At 39.4% G+C, this 15,565-nt stretch overlaps 1 protein-coding gene across 1 annotated transcript; it reads right to left on the bottom strand.

The window, feature by feature from the left end:
- Positions 1–349: 349 nt before the first annotated feature.
- LOC141659138 (epoxide hydrolase 1-like) lies at positions 350–3,280 on the bottom strand. The gene is made up of 3 exons (XM_074465891.1): positions 2,616–3,280; positions 1,176–1,417; positions 350–874 (listed from the first exon to the last, which is right to left on the bottom strand). The coding sequence occupies exons 1-3, from the start codon at positions 3,093–3,095 to the stop codon at positions 601–603; spliced, it is 996 nt and encodes a 331-aa protein (XP_074321992.1). The 5' UTR covers positions 3,096–3,280; the 3' UTR covers positions 350–600.
- Between the last annotated feature and the right edge of the window lie 12,285 nt (positions 3,281–15,565).

The following is a 15,565-nucleotide window of genomic DNA, read 5'->3' as shown; positions in this document are numbered from 1 at the left end:
AACATGTCCAAGCATCGGTGGTGGATCCGGATATTCACAGAGAAGTTGACTACTTGTATTGTTGTTAATGTCGGAAACTTGAGGAATTACTCCCACTATTTGCTACTAATTGACGTTTAGTGGTTTTGTTATCATATATTTGACGTTTTCGTTCACCAGAGGGCTTAATATTATTTCTGTTGTAGTGTTTCCTTGCCATGTGACCGAACAGCAATAACCTCCAGTCACTACTACAAAACAAAATGCCACAGACGTAGTGTACAAGGTCATTCTTCGGTTGTCATGTTATGTATTGGACTAACAGAAATTAAAAATAAAAAAAAAAAAGAAGCCAGAGCCATTAAAGAAATGAAACACCAAAAGTTCTTGGTTGCAGTTTCAGTACTTCACTTAGGAAGAAATAAAATGTGATGTAAAAGTATATAAAGTGTACTATTTTTCAGAGTCTATACTTATTATTTCGAATTCAAATTGATCTACCTTATGGAGAATCTTTACAAGACTATGAGTTATAGATAAGCATATTACAGACTTTTCAAATTAATCGAGAACTGAACAAATTCAAACATGTTACAGTTTTATTAGAACAGAGCCAGATAGTTACAATGTACAACACGAGAAACCTGTCGACAACTGATGAAAGAAGCCATGTATGTGTTTGTTGATCTCATCGGGTTTTTCTTCGTGGATGAAATGGGCTACGTCTTTTAAAACAATTACTTCCTTCAACAAGGGTACAACTTTCTTCAGACCTCCCTTGTGTATGTAGTCCTTGGTCCCCGGTGCATTATAAGTCAGGTCAAGATCACCCACGATGAACTTTACAGGAACCTTTATTTGATCTTTAGTCCATGGAGCACTCAGTTCCCAGCTTCTGTATTAAGTACATTCACAAAAGTAAACAATGAACTAATTTATTCGCTTAAAGAGAGATATACAGGGTATGTTTGGTTTAATTTGGCTACAATACTAAACAATTAAGAAATCTAATCAGCTTAGAGATTGTTGTGTAATTTTGCATCATTACACATAATGAACTACTACTACTACTACTGCATGAGCATTGCTTTATGGAACTTACAAAATCTAAGGATATATGTGTAGTGTGTACTGGTTAATACAGCAAATTAATAATTTATTAATCAATATAGAGCTATATTGTTTGATGAACTCACTCATTTAAGGCTCGATAGTAGTTGAATCCTCCGGTGAAACCAGTCTGCTCATACTTGTTGGAATAAAAATCAACATCTTCTTCAGTTAACCAAGATGGCAAGACAATTGGATCATTGTCATCATCTCCAAACGCTTTACCTTTTGGCAGATAAAGAGGTCCGGGATTGCGGTATGTCAAAAAATGCTTCAGAACTCTTTTGGTTCCTATTTTGGAAAATTCAGCTTCTACTTCTCCAGGTTCCTGAAACGTTAAGACATCAAAATCATTTACCTTACTAATACTACTATTTATCTTGTTTTAAAAAGGCGAACAGCTATATTGTAATGAGTTGGCATCAATTGTGATTTGTGTGAAGTATGACAAACAGGCATCTCAAGATACAAGTTGTGGCTAATCTATTTACATGTAAACTAACAAAATTTTAAAGGATGTGGAGATGACTTGCATTCATCTGTTGACCCTGTTCATGTGATTTGCCTATAAATTTGTCGGAATACATTTGCCAAAAGCTGTTCCAAAGATGACACGGTATGTTCTAATTATTCATTCATATATTTCATATCTTTATTAATTTTAGTGTCAATTGTCACTTCAATACAAATATTGGTAAAAGTTTTGGGATTTGCAGCATTACTCAATTATATTTTATAAAATGACAGAGCTTAAATATGACGGAAACGTAATTAATCATGCTAAAGTATCCATTTTGCAAGATTATCAATCATGGACAAATGCAACTTAAATTAACTCATGTTGTCCAGAAATGTTGAACATCTCATCTTGTCAGTGACGTTGAACATGAAAAGATTCTAAGCATCTCAGAGTCTGTACTTGAAAGCAATCTGAAAGATCGCACAGAAAAATGGATGACTAAATACTGGAATCCATTGCCAAGACTGCTTTCTCATGCAATGTCGTCAAGTCATTTAAATAATTGACTTTGTTGCGATTATTTAGTAAATGATATATTGGTTGCGGGAATCTTACAATAGGGTAGCTGATGATCCACCATGTTAATACCTGCTACTATGTATAGGAACGAAGCATGTGCTTCAATAGTCCATTCTCTTAAGCATAAACATCTGAACAACTCATTTCATAGGTAAATTTACTCACTAGATGCATCTAAGCACCTGTTAGGATAAATGAAACATCTCATTTCATACTTATCAAAATTGATTATTAAGATATTTTAGGAAAAGAGGTAGTCAAGTGATTAGCACAAACAAATAAATCAACAAAAAAATTACAGTTGAAATCCTAATCCAAAACTAATCAATATCACAACCCACAATTAATCTCGACTTGACCAAGACCCAAGATTTACAGATTTAAGCGTGTGTTACTCAACAAAACCTCATACTTTACCACTAAATTTTGCAGCAAGAAAGTGCAGAAACCATAGAAGACAACAACAATTAAGATGAGAAAGCAAAACCTGAATTCTGCAGATATAGTAATCATCTCCATAAACAGCACGCAAGCCATCCACAGGCTTAACCTTGGGGTTTCGTGGCGTATAAACAACACTCAAAGTCACCAAGGCCTTAATCTTATCAGGCCTATACATAGCAAAGTTCCATGCCACAACTGCACCCCAGTCGTGGCCAACCACAAACACCTTCTCCTCCCCTGGTCCAGCCACGGCCTCGATCAGCGCCACCACATCTCCAACCAAGTGAAGCATTGTGAACTTGGAAGGATCATTCACAGGCGCTCCCGTGGTGTCGCCAAAGCCACGTAGATCAGGGGCCACTGCACGGTATCCGTGGGATGCCATGTAGACCATCTGGTGGCGCCATGTGTACCATAGTTCAGGGAAGCCATGAATGAATAAAATCGTGGGGCCTTGGCCTAACTCAGCTATGTGCATATCAATGCCATTCACGCTCACTGTCTTGTGCTCCATCTTTTCCATTTTTTGTGACTTAACCAGGAATCTGACTCTTTGTCCAATTTATAGTGACTATATTTTTGGACAGTGTTTGCTTTAGACAACAATTAATCATCAATCAATTGTCTAACATTTTAAAATTTTAAAATCAACTAAGTAACACATGGATAAATATATTTAAAATATTCCCCCGTCATATCGGTTCTCTACGGAGCCGCCTTGTATTGTTAATTTGTTATGCAAAATGCTAAGTATTTCTCAAAGCTCATGTATATTTGAAGATTAAACAACTCACGTACTCATAGACATTCACAAGTTGAAATTTAAAATGGGTCAAATATCGGGACACATTATTCAGAGAATAACATTGAAAATCTATTGGAACATATATAGAAGGACACTACGTGAAAAATGGGTTATTTTCATGAGACAATGAATGATATTAAACATATTTTTGATTATAATCGATGAAAGTAAATTAAACTCCATCAATTCTTCAATTATGTCATACAGCCGGACAGTAAATAACAAATATGTCATATTTGAACTAATGAAAATTTAAGTTCCCTGCTGATTGAACTTTTGGACGGGAAGATTGTAAAATGTAATGCTTCAAAGGATTGACAATAATTATTAGGCGTAAATTACACTCCATATTTAGTGGGAGAATCGAATAAGTTAAAGTAGGCTTAAAGAAATAAATTGAAGAGATAGAAACGTGGAGGAGATTCTTTACCTGTATGGCAATGCAAGGATAAGACAGAAGCGTGGGATTATTTTCTCCTAATAATACAAGTTTGCCTAATCATGTGGTTACTCGTGAAAAACGTTTGTTTGTAATTATAATTAGACGTTAAATATTTTTCGATTCGTTGACCATTAAACGTTAAGGATAAATCTATTATATATATAATAGATCAAATAGGTGGTTGGGTGAGATAATTTATTCCGAATTACTAATTTACCCCTCAATAATAAATCCAAATAATTGTCAAATTTAATATCATGTATAATTACACTTAAGTCATTATTACTCCTTATTAATAAATATAAATAATTATCATATTTAATAACATATATTAATTACACATAACTCATTAGTATTAATAATTTTATATATGTTCCATTTATAATTGAATATTAACAATCTATAATTAGATATACAAAATTTAATAATATTTGCCTGTATTTATACTAAATTCTTATTTTTTAATACTTTACTTAAAATAAATTTATTTTCAGCAAATAAATTTAATATGTTAGCTAATCTGAAAATGATAATGTTAGTGTATCAAGTTGATAGGGAATAAAATAAACCCTGATTGCGTAATTAATATCGCATTAATTGTATTGACATTGGGCTGACAGTTAAGCCCATTAGAAGAGGCCCAAGACCTTTGAATAAGGGCCCAAAAATAGCCCAGGAATATAATTGGTATTAAAGTTAACTAAACCAGATAAGGTCCAACAATGAAGCCCAGTTAGAAAGGGCCCAAAACCCTGATTATTAATTAATTTCGTAATTAATTAATAAGAGAAAAATCAGCTATTAAGAAGAGTCCCAATAAGGACATAAATCCTAGTAGATTAGCCTCCAAGGGACCTAAAAGGATAAGGAATCAGTTTCCTACCACTTAGGACTCCAAAGTCCATTCTAATTCCGAGACTTGCCCACCAAGTCTCCTAACCCAAGTCCAATTCAAGGACTCCCAACATCTATATAAGGGGCCTCACCCCACCAATAAGAAGGACGTTTTAGACTTAGTCCTTGGAGGACATGAAAGTCACTACATCCTTGGTGAGCCCTCGCCGCCATAGCCCTGAGGGCAAGTATCACTCATAACTACGTTTTTTGACTTGATCCTTGGCAATCAGCAAGGTACGTAGGCATCTTGTTAAGGCAGATTGAGTCACGAAACACAAGAGCAGTCAAATCGAGCCTCGAAGCTCACGTTCCTTGGTAATAAATACAGCAATCATATACCCTAGTTTTTGATCCATAACATTTGGCGCCGTCTGTGGGAAAACACAACAACCATGGCGAAAACACGGAGAACAGTTAGAGCCCTTGAAGGAGGAACACCAACGGGGACAACCCAAGTGATTTCTTCAACTGTGGAGGTACCTCCTCATTCAACTTATGCAACCACGCAAGGAGAAGCCCGGATAGGGGCAACTGAACCTCAGCCACAAGGGACGATTCCCTCGACTATTCAAGGTACGAATCCCCAAGTTCAACAACTACATGCACCTGTGAATTCTCGACCCATTGGGTATGAGTATTCAACTATTGTGACTACTAACCCCCCATATGGGATGCCCCTTTATCCCGAGGTTGGAGTAAGCGGACATGCTGGGCGGAGTGAAGCACAAGGGCGATCACCCCCTATATACAAGATGATGGAGTGGCCCCAAGAAGGAGGCGTGCTAACAAAGAGCCGATGGCTGATGGTCGCCAACGTCCTAGGAGCACCCAAGGGACGAATTCCCAAGAAGTGCAGGAAAGGATCAGGGCTCATGAGGCTGAGATTCAAAAGTTGAAGCGCGACTTGGAGTCACACCAGAACACCAGACCCTATTTACCCCCAAGAGGGAGGAATCCTCCTATCATAGACCTGGATGGTCCAATACAGAGAAGGGTTGTTGTCCCAAGGCTGATCCAAGCAATCTTCTTCCCCTTGGAGATCCTGATGATCCTACTCCGCCATTCACTGAAGAGATAATGAATGCTCATATCTCAAGGAAGTTCAAGATGCCCACTATCAAAGCTTATGATGGCACGGGAGATCCCGCTAATCATGTCAGGACATTCTCTAATGCACTGTTGCTGCAGCCCGTGAATGACGCTATTAAGTGTCGGGCCTTTCCTCAAATCCTGTCGGGTATGGCTCAAAGATGGTATAGTCATTTTCCCCCGAACTCTATTGGCTCCTTCAGAGAATTAAGTCAGGCTTATATTAAGCAATTCATCAGTGGGAGAGTGCATGAGAAAAGTTCGGCATCCCTCATGAACATTGTGCCGGGGGCGAAGGAACCCTTAACAGACTACCTGAATCATTTCACGAAGGAAGCTTTAAAAGTCCCAGACCTTGATGACAAGGTAGCCATGATAGCACTGCAACAGGGAACTAAGGATGAGTTTTTCAATATGTCCTTGGCCAAACGCCCCCCTGAAAGTATGTTGCAGCTCTAGGATAGGGCAGGGAAGTATATCAAGATGGAAGACAGTATGAGGAAGACAGTCGTGAGCAACGAGCCCATAGGAGGCAAGAAGCGGAAAACTGATCTGGAATATATTGCTAAGGACAAGTATCCTAGAACTGAGGAAAATCCTGACTCAACTCCCAAGAGAGGAGGACCTGGACAAAAATTTACTGAGTATGCTAAGATGAATGCTCCAAGGAGCCAAATTTTAATGGAAATCGAGATAGATCGAGATATTCGCTGGCCTAAGCCCTTGAAGGCCGACCCTGCCAAGTTAGATAAGAGCAATTATTATAGATTTCACAAGGATGTTGATCATGACACCGATGAGTGTAGGCAACTGAAAGATGAAATTGAGTTCCTTATTAGAAAAGAGAGGTTGAACAAGTACACTAGAGATGGAGAGGATAGGAATAACAATGGAAGAAAGAACTTTGAAGATTGTAGGATGGACCAAGACGATCAGGGGCGGAATCCCCATCCTAGGGGACCGGTGATAAATACAATCTTCGGAGGACCACGACCCCGAGGGCCTGTGATAAACACAATTTTTGGTGGACCAACTGCTGCTGGGTTATCCAAGAACTCCAGGAAATCATATACTAGAGAGGTTATGCATATTGTTGGAGAAGCCCCGAAGAGGGCCAGGATAGGAATAACAATGACTTTTGATGATTCTGATCTAGAGGGTGTGAAATTTCCTCATGACGACCCGCTGGTCATAACACCAATAATAGGAAACAGCCCGGTGAAGAGGGTCCTCGTAGATAATGGTGCTTCAGTGGATATCTTGCTCCTTGACCCCTTTTTAAGGATGGGTTATAATGATTCACAATTAACCCCGACCGATATGCCGATATATGGATTTGCTGAAGTAGAGTGCCCCGTGGAAGGGAGAATTAAGTTGCCAACAACCATAGGTCAGGAACCAAGGCAAGCAACACAAATGTTGGACTTTGTGGTAGTGAAGGCTAGTTCAACTTACAACGCTATCATGGGAAGAACAGGGATACATGCCTTCAAGGCAGTCCATTTTTCCTACCATTCAGTTATGAAGTTTCCCACCCAGGATGGGATTGGAGAAGAGAGAGGAGATCAAAAAATGGCTAGAAGTGATCAAAAAATGGCTAGAAGTTGCTATGTGGCCTCACTGAGGGCAGATGGAGTTAGGGGGCAGGTTCTGCCTATTGAAGATCTGGATATTCGAGAGAATGATGAGAAAAGAGGAAAGCCAGCAGAAGACTTGGTTTCGATTCCTTTAGCTCCTGAGGATCCTGAGAATGTGACTTTCGTTGGAGCCACACTAGAGGAGCCCCTTAGAGGGAAGTTGATGAAATTTTTGTAAGAAAATAGTGATGTGTTTGCTTGGACAACATCTGATATGCCAGGCATAGACCCGAAACTGATTACTCACAAGCTGAATATGGATCCAAATCGGAAGACAGTGAAGCAAAAGAAAAAAAGTTTTGCTCTAGATAGGCAAGAAGCTATAAAACAGGAAGTAGAGAAGCTCTTAGAGGCTGGTTTCATCGAGGAGATAAAATTTCTCGAATGGTTAGCAAACCCTGTAATGGTGAAGAAGACCAATGGAAAATGGAGGATGTGTGTGGACTTCACTGATCTGAACGACGCATGCCCTAAGGACTGTTTCCCGTTTCCAAGGATAGATACTTTGATAGATGCCACTGCTGGGCATGAGATTCTGAGCTTCATGGATGGATTTAGTGGATACAATCAGATCAAGATGCACAAGAACGGCATCCCAAAGGTATCATTCATCACTGACTTTGGTGTTTATTGTTATCTTGTTAGGGCATTTGCTTTCAAGAATGCAGGAGCCACCTATCAAAGGTTGGTAAATAAAATTTTTAAGGATCTTATTGGCAAAACCATGGAAGTTTATGTTGATGACATGTTAGTCAAGAGTCTAGTGAAGACTGGCTATATAACCCATTTGAAGGAAGCTTTTGAGGTCCTGAGATATCATAAGATGATGTTAAATCCTACGAAGTGTGCTTTCGGAGTAGGGTCTGGAAAGTTTTTGGGATTGATGGTCTCCAAGAGAGGAATCGAGGCCAATCCCGATAAAATAAAGGCAATCCTGGACATGGAGCCACCAAAAACTATCAAAGATATTCAAAAGCTCATTGGAAGGGTTGCTGCGTTGGGACGATTCATCTCCAAGTCTGGAGACAAGTGTTTGTCGTTCTTCAAGTCCTTAAAGAAGGTTAAGGATTTTGTATGGAGTGAGGAAAGCCAGAAGGCATTCGAGGAATTAAAGAAATATATGGCCCAGGCCCCGTTGTTGGCCAAGCCAGCTTTGAATGAAGTCTTGTACTTGTACTTGGCCATTTCAGAGAGTGCCTTGAGCGCTGTATTGGTTAAGGAGGAACTGAAAATCCAGAAACCCGTATACTATGTCAGCAAAATTTTGCATGGAGCAGAGTTGAATTATTCAACTATTGAGAAGTTTGCTTTAGCCTTGGTAATGGCTTCAAGAAAGTTGCGTCCTTACTTCCAGGTTCATAAGATTGAGGTACTAACAAACCAACCCCTGAGAAGTATCATTCACAGTCCCAAGGCTAGTGGGAGGTTGATCAAGTGGGGAATGGAGCTGGGAGAATTCGACATCAAGTATAAGCCATGAACGATAATAAAAGCCCAGACATTGGCTGACTTCGTGGTGGAATGTACCATACCCAACCAAGAAGTCGGGGGGCAGGAAGATAATATACCTCAAGACAAGGAGGTTGATAAGGGGGACAAAGAAAAGGATGATAAGGAGAAGGAATATTGGGTCCTCTATTTTGATGGAGCATCAAAAACAAATTCAAGTGGAGCAGGTTTGGTTTTACAAAGCCCTGATGGGTTCTTAATTGAGTATGTAATGAAGTTAGATTTCCTGGCCACAAACAACGAGGCAGAATATGAAGCTCTGATAGATGGCCTCAACCTAGCAGGGACAATGAGAGTCAAGAACTTGAAGGTCTGTGGAGACTCGAAGTTGTTCATATCCCAAGTGAAGGGAGAGTTTGAGGCAAGGGATGATACGATGGCTAAGTATGTCCGCCTAGTAAGGGCTGTGATGACTCAATTCGATGAATGCCATGTTGAGCATATTCCAAGGGAGGAAAATGATAAGGCAGATGCATTATCAAAGTTTGCTTCATCTGAGATAGAGGAAAGTTCAGGAAGCATATACTTCCGCGTTCTGAAGACACAGAGCATTGATGTTAAGCTTGTAGCTCCTATAGGTCTGGGGACGTCATGGATAGATCCCATTAAGACCCATATTCAAACCGATTGGTTGCCAAATAATGCTACTGAAGCACGGAAGTTGGCTGTTCGAGCAATAAGATACTCCTTGATAGATGGGATTTTGTATAAAAGATCTTATGTAATTCCTTGATAGATGGGATTTTGTATAAAAGATCTTATGTAATCCCTGAATTTTCTCAGAATTCAGGGAAAATTCCAGAAAATTCCTGGAAATTAAGGAAAAATCCCGGAATTAAGGGAAAATTCCCGAAAATTATGGAAAAATCTCTGAATTCAGGGAAAATTCCAGAAATTAAGGGAAAATTCCTGAAAAATACCAGAAAATTCCTAAAGAAAGGGAAAAAGGTAAGAAAATGATAGGGAAGTTCTAAAAAACAACCCTGAAGCCGTGTACAAGGCAAATCATTGTAAATGTATAGGTCGCTCCACACTTTACGCCAAAACGATACCCTGTAAGGGAACAAATGAACTTAACTTCTGCGAAATCTTTTACGATTTCCCAGGAGTTGGGGGGCAAATGATAGGAAATAAAATAAACCCTGATTGCGTAATTAATATCGCATTAATTGTATTGACATTGGGCTGACAGTTAAGCCCATTAGAAGAGGCCCAAGACCTTTGAATAAGGGCCCAAAAATAGCCCAGGAATATAATTGGTATTAAAGTTAACTAAACCAGATAAGGTCCAACAATGAAGCCCAGTTAGAAAGGGCCCAAAACCCTGATTATTAATTAATTTCGTAATTAATTAATAAGAGAAAAATCAGCTATTAAGAAGAGTCCCAATAAGGACATAAATCCTAGTAGATTAGCCTCCAAGGGACCTAAAAGGATAAGGAATCAGTTTCCTACCACTTAGGACTCCAAAGTCCATTCTAATTCTGAGACTTGCCCACCAAGTCTCCTAACCCAAGTCCAATTCAAGGACTCCCAACATCTATATAAGGGTGTTATTCCCAGTGGACTAACAATGAGATTTACATAAGGGGGGTTGAATGTAAATCTCAAAACTTTTTCAAGTTTTGAGCAGTTTCTAAGGCTAAGTGTTTCTGAGAACAAGTGTGTGTGAATTGCTTGAAGCCAATGCAGACAGATATATATTCAAACACAAATGTAAAGAACACAGAGAACTTAAAAAATTTTCTGGTGGATTTATTGTTCCACCAGAGATGTGTTATTTCAGAAAATCTGTGATTCAAAGAATTAAATCACAGCTGCTTCCTAGTACAAACTAGATGATTTTCTCTCTGGATTTTTCTAAACAGCTCTGGAAAATTCATTTCTAATTACTAACTGCTACTTGGTTTATATATCACCAAGTTTACAAGTGAAAACAAAACTGTAAAATACAATTAAAAAGATTCTTCACATGTTTCTTCTTCATTTCTCTATCAAATGCAATTTAGGCTTGGCTGTAGATCTTTGAATACTTTCTTGTTTGCATCAGAATGGAAATGCTGCATTTTCTTGATTCCTCCTAGAGGCTTCCACATTCCAGTTTGTCTCTGTCAACCCATGTGCCTCTGTCAGCTTGTGAATTGTCACTATCAACTACTAATGAACTAAGCATTCGTTGAAGCTTTCATCCGTTGATGCCTTATCCGTTGAGGCTTTATCCGTTGAAGCTTTATCCATTGATGCATTATCAGTTGAAGTCTTTATCTGTTGAAGCACTCATCCGTTGATGGATATTATCCGTTGAAGCATTAGAGACATCCGTTGAAGCTTTGTTTCTTATCCGTTGAAGGTCTTCAATATCAGTTGATACTTCTTCACTTATACAAAATTACAAGGCATGAAATATTTACAATTAGCCCTCCTATTTGCATATCCACTAGTAATCAACATGACTGATAATTTCCTACAACATCTAAGAATTACAACTTGAATCCAGAGAATGAAATGTGCTACAATACTAAACTTATTGCTAAGTAAAGCTACTCCTTCAACAGATAGCCAATATGGTCTTATCCGTTGAAGCTACAAACACTAGATTTCTACTTAAGTGTTTTGTTTAACTTATCATCAAACTAATACTCATATTCCTAACAATCTCCCCCTATTTATGTCTACTAGAACTGTAGGCATAAATTTGGGTTTAGCTTGATGATAACAAAATACTTGACAAATATATAAAACTGTAATAAAGCAGAAATTCAACAGTGCTGCAAAAATGTGTATGCTGAGATGGAATTGAAGAATTACATTATTTCCAAGGGTGCTCCTTTAGCCTGAGCAGATTAATTTCTTTTCCTTTGATTCCTTGTTTTCTTTCCTAGCCTCCTGTCATTCTCCTCTATTTGAAGTTGAAGTTGTCTGTAGAATTCAGCTTCATCTTCTTCATTGATGTCCAACTTAGATTGCATATCCTTGAGAGTTTCATTACTTACAATCTTGAGCTGATCTTCAATTCTGAAAAATCTTCTGACTCCTTTGTTTTCTCTGAACTCCATCAACCAATGAGGTGATTTGTGAACTGTAATTCCCTTTTCTTGAATGAGTAATGTTCTAGGCAAAACATTGGGCTCCCTCCAAGTTTTCCTTATGTTGGCAATCTTGTTGAGAATCTCAGTCTTGGCAGTCCTGGTAAAGCCAGAATCCCTTTGTATGGCTGAGTAGACTCTAATCAAGGTAGAGTAGCCTTCATTCAGAATTCTGTAAAGAGGCCAAGTTCTTTCCCCATCTCCTTTGTATTTGAAAACTAGTCTTTCTGGTAGCTGTCTGTAGGCAGCTATTCCCCTTACTTCCTCCAGCTCATCCAGATAGAGTTCAATGTCTGAAAATTCTTTTATGTCACAGATGTGAACATAATCATCCTTAGAGGCTTGAGGCTTAGGTTTGGGCTTCTGTGTGAATTTGATTGAGGCTTTAGAGGGTGTTGATTTGATTCTTCTTTTCTGCTTCTTTGATGGTGGAGAAGAGGTTAGGAAGGTGGGCAATTTGATGGTGTCCCAATCAATTGGTTCCTCCTTGGGAATGATTATTTCACCATGAATGTTCATGAAGGGGTCAGGCACAATGGGTTCAGGAATAGAGGGTAGTGGTTTGGATTTTGATTGGGTTTCTTCAGTCTTATCTACCATATTTCTCTTTACATTGGCCTTCTTTTTGTTCCCTTTCTGCCATTCTTCTCTTTCCTTACTTCTCTCTTCCATATCAGTATCAACCATGTCCCCCATAGCTTCATCTTCACTTTTGTCTTTAATTTCTTTCTGTTCTTCAGCCTGACTTGACTTTAGCTATTTTTCAAGCTTTGCTTGTGCTCTTTTGTCAGCTTTTAGCTGTTTGGCTTCTTTCTTCAACCTTCTGGTTTCTTCCCTCTTGGCTATTGAGAATTTGGGATGTCCTTGCATCACACATATGCTCTTTCCCTCTTTGAAGATAATAGCCATGTTCCTCCTTACAGCCACATCCATGGTCTCTTTGAGCTTTGTGATACTTCTACCTAAAAGCTTGTCTTCATCAGGCTTTGGAAGAGGAAAATCCACTCCTTTCATCTGAGCAAGGCTTAGAGGATTCTTTGTAGAGTTCTTATTGGATCTGTTGTTGGGCTTGAGAATCATAGGTTTCAGATTCTTGGAAGAAGTCTCTCCAACCTTATTCCTCCCTACTGGCTTGAGCTCCACAATAATTGATTCCACTTTTGTGCTGTGCTTCATAGATTGTGATTGAGAAGTTGTAGAACCAAATATTTGTTGCATCTTTTCATCAATCTTCTTCATTTGCTCTTTGACTTGCAATTCAGCTGCTGCTATCTGTATTAGATCAATTCCATCAAGCTTTCCTTTGATTTGAATAATTGGAGAAGTAGTGATGGCAGGAACTAGCACTTGAGATATTTGAACTGTTGTTGATGGCTCTCCTTCCCCTTCCCCTTTATTCTCCCCCTTTTGTTATCATCAAGGGTAGGGGTCAAGCCTTGTGCTTTTGCCAGCTGCATGAGTAGATTTGTTTGAGTTTGTTGATTCTGAAGAATGGTGACCATAGAGTCTTCAATGATCTGAACTCTGGATTTCAATTTGGCCAGTCTCTTGTCAGCATCAGATTATTTCCTCAGTCTCCCCAACAAATCTTGCATAGTACCATAAGGTATGACTGAATCCAACTTCTCAGCATTATAGGATTTCAGATCAGCAATGTCCTGCTTGAGCTCATCCACACTTAGATTCTGTCTGAAGTGCTGCAACTGCAAGAGATGCAGAGATTCCAGATGAGCTTGAAGAATTGCCTTGGTACCAGCATCTGTAGTCTCCTGAAGGGCCTTCTAAATTATCATGACTTGTCTAACCACAGTGACACCAAACTCTCCTGGTGTTGATGCTTTTGCCCATGCCCATTCAGGAAGATCTGGAACAGAACTTCGGCCTGCTACTCCCCCTAAGTTCATGCTCTCATTCAAAGAATCAGAGTCATCATCATTAGAATTTACTCCAAATTCTTCAGATGGCTCACCAGCTTGAGAAGGCAGCCTGTTAACAGCAGCTTTGTCTCTGAGAAGAGATTCTGAAGTGTGCACAATGTTTAAAGTCTGTTCTGCCTCCACATTGCCCTGAGCAGCCAATAATTGATAGGCTGAAACAAGATGAGTAAAAGTGTCAGCATCCAAGGAAATGTTATCAATTACATCTTTGTAATGTTGCTGAAATTGTCTTTCCTTTTCTGCATCATCCACTTTCATTGACTCACTAGCAATGGCTGGATCCACCCTTATAGCTTCTGTACCTGCCTTTCTCTCATTTTCTCTATGTTCTTGCATCAGGGGCTCCCCCTGGCTCACACACACCCTCACCCTCACCTTCTAAGGTGGCACTCCTCTCACTCACTTTTGCCATGCTGGAAGAAATAGCATGCATATGGTGACTCTCAACCTCTCCTTTTGCCTGGGAGCAACCCAGCCTCTCACTCAAAAGATCACTCCCTTCCCTCAAACCTAAAAGTGATTGTACAGTAACCATGTCCTCTATAATTGGAATTGTTTCTGTTATGTGTGTAGAGACCATCAACGGATAGGGAGTACCCGTTGAAGTGGAAACTGATGGTATCAACGGATAACTGCTGTTAAGCTTATCTGTTGAAGAACAACCACTTGTCAACGGATGAGAGATATCCGTTGAAGAAGGAAAAAATGTAGATATAGAAAGTGACATAATTGTTGAATCTGTGTGAATTGATTTTAAGTGAGGTAACACAGATTCTTCAACTACATCTGAAAGAATTGGCTGATGATCCAACAAATCATCTGAAAGATGATGATCATCAGGTTTTGAGTGGGGCTCCTCCCTGAGTTTTAATGAGGGAGAATCAGGAATTGATGTGAATATCATATTCACATCCAGAGAGGGTGATGGAGAGTTTGATGATTGGTGTGTTTTTATTATGAGAGAATGGGGCTGTGACTCCATATTTTCTGGAATCACATCAAGCTGAATTTGAGAAGGCACAGATACAGGTGGATGTATCTGTGTTGTGTGTGCCCCTTGTGTGGAAACTAGGGTCTTGGCCTTCTTCTTCCTTGAAAAGGCTTTAATTGGTGAATGTGTGGCTTCAGTGTCCCTCCCCCTTTTGTTCTGTGTCCCTGGTTGGGGACTATTTTCAATAGTTACATCCTTTTGGGAGGATGCAACTAGGGATGTGTTAGACTCCTTTTGAACCACCACAGTCTTTTGAGAGACTGTGGCTTGGCTGGCTTGGGTACCACTCACCTCTCCCACCTTATCCTGGGGGGTTTCTTGATGTTCACCCCTCCCCTCACCACTCACACCCTGTTCACTCCCTTCAGGGTTTATGGTAGTTGTTACAACTGTTGTCTTTTGAGAAACAACAGAGGTAGTTTTCTTTGACTTGAGTTTTGAAACTTTAGTTTTGGTGGCTTTGGTAGGAACCTGTTTGGACAAAGACACAGATTCCATGGCCACACTAGAAGGCAAAGAAACAATGGGGTTGGAAATAGTAGGAGTTATAGAAGTGTTTACCTCACTTACCTGTGGTGCATTCATGATTGGCAAATATAC

The sequence above is a fragment of the Apium graveolens genome, chromosome 5, assembly GCF_009905375.1.
Source record: "Apium graveolens cultivar Ventura chromosome 5, ASM990537v1, whole genome shotgun sequence".
Classification (NCBI taxonomy): Eukaryota; Viridiplantae; Streptophyta; class Magnoliopsida; order Apiales; family Apiaceae; genus Apium; species Apium graveolens.
This window is presented reverse-complemented; position numbering and strand designations above follow the sequence as displayed.

Coding starts and splice junctions, on each gene's coding strand:
- LOC141659138 (XM_074465891.1), bottom strand. CDS start 3,095: ATGGAAAAGATGGAGCACAAGACAGTGAGCGTGAATGGCATTGATATG. Junction 1,418..2,615: donor ACTATATCTGCAGAATTCAG/GTTTTGCTTTCT, acceptor TTAACGTTTCAG/GAACCTGGAGAAGTAGAAGC. Junction 875..1,175: donor TACTATCGAGCCTTAAATGA/GTGAGTTCATCA, acceptor TACTTAATACAG/AAGCTGGGAACTGAGTGCTC.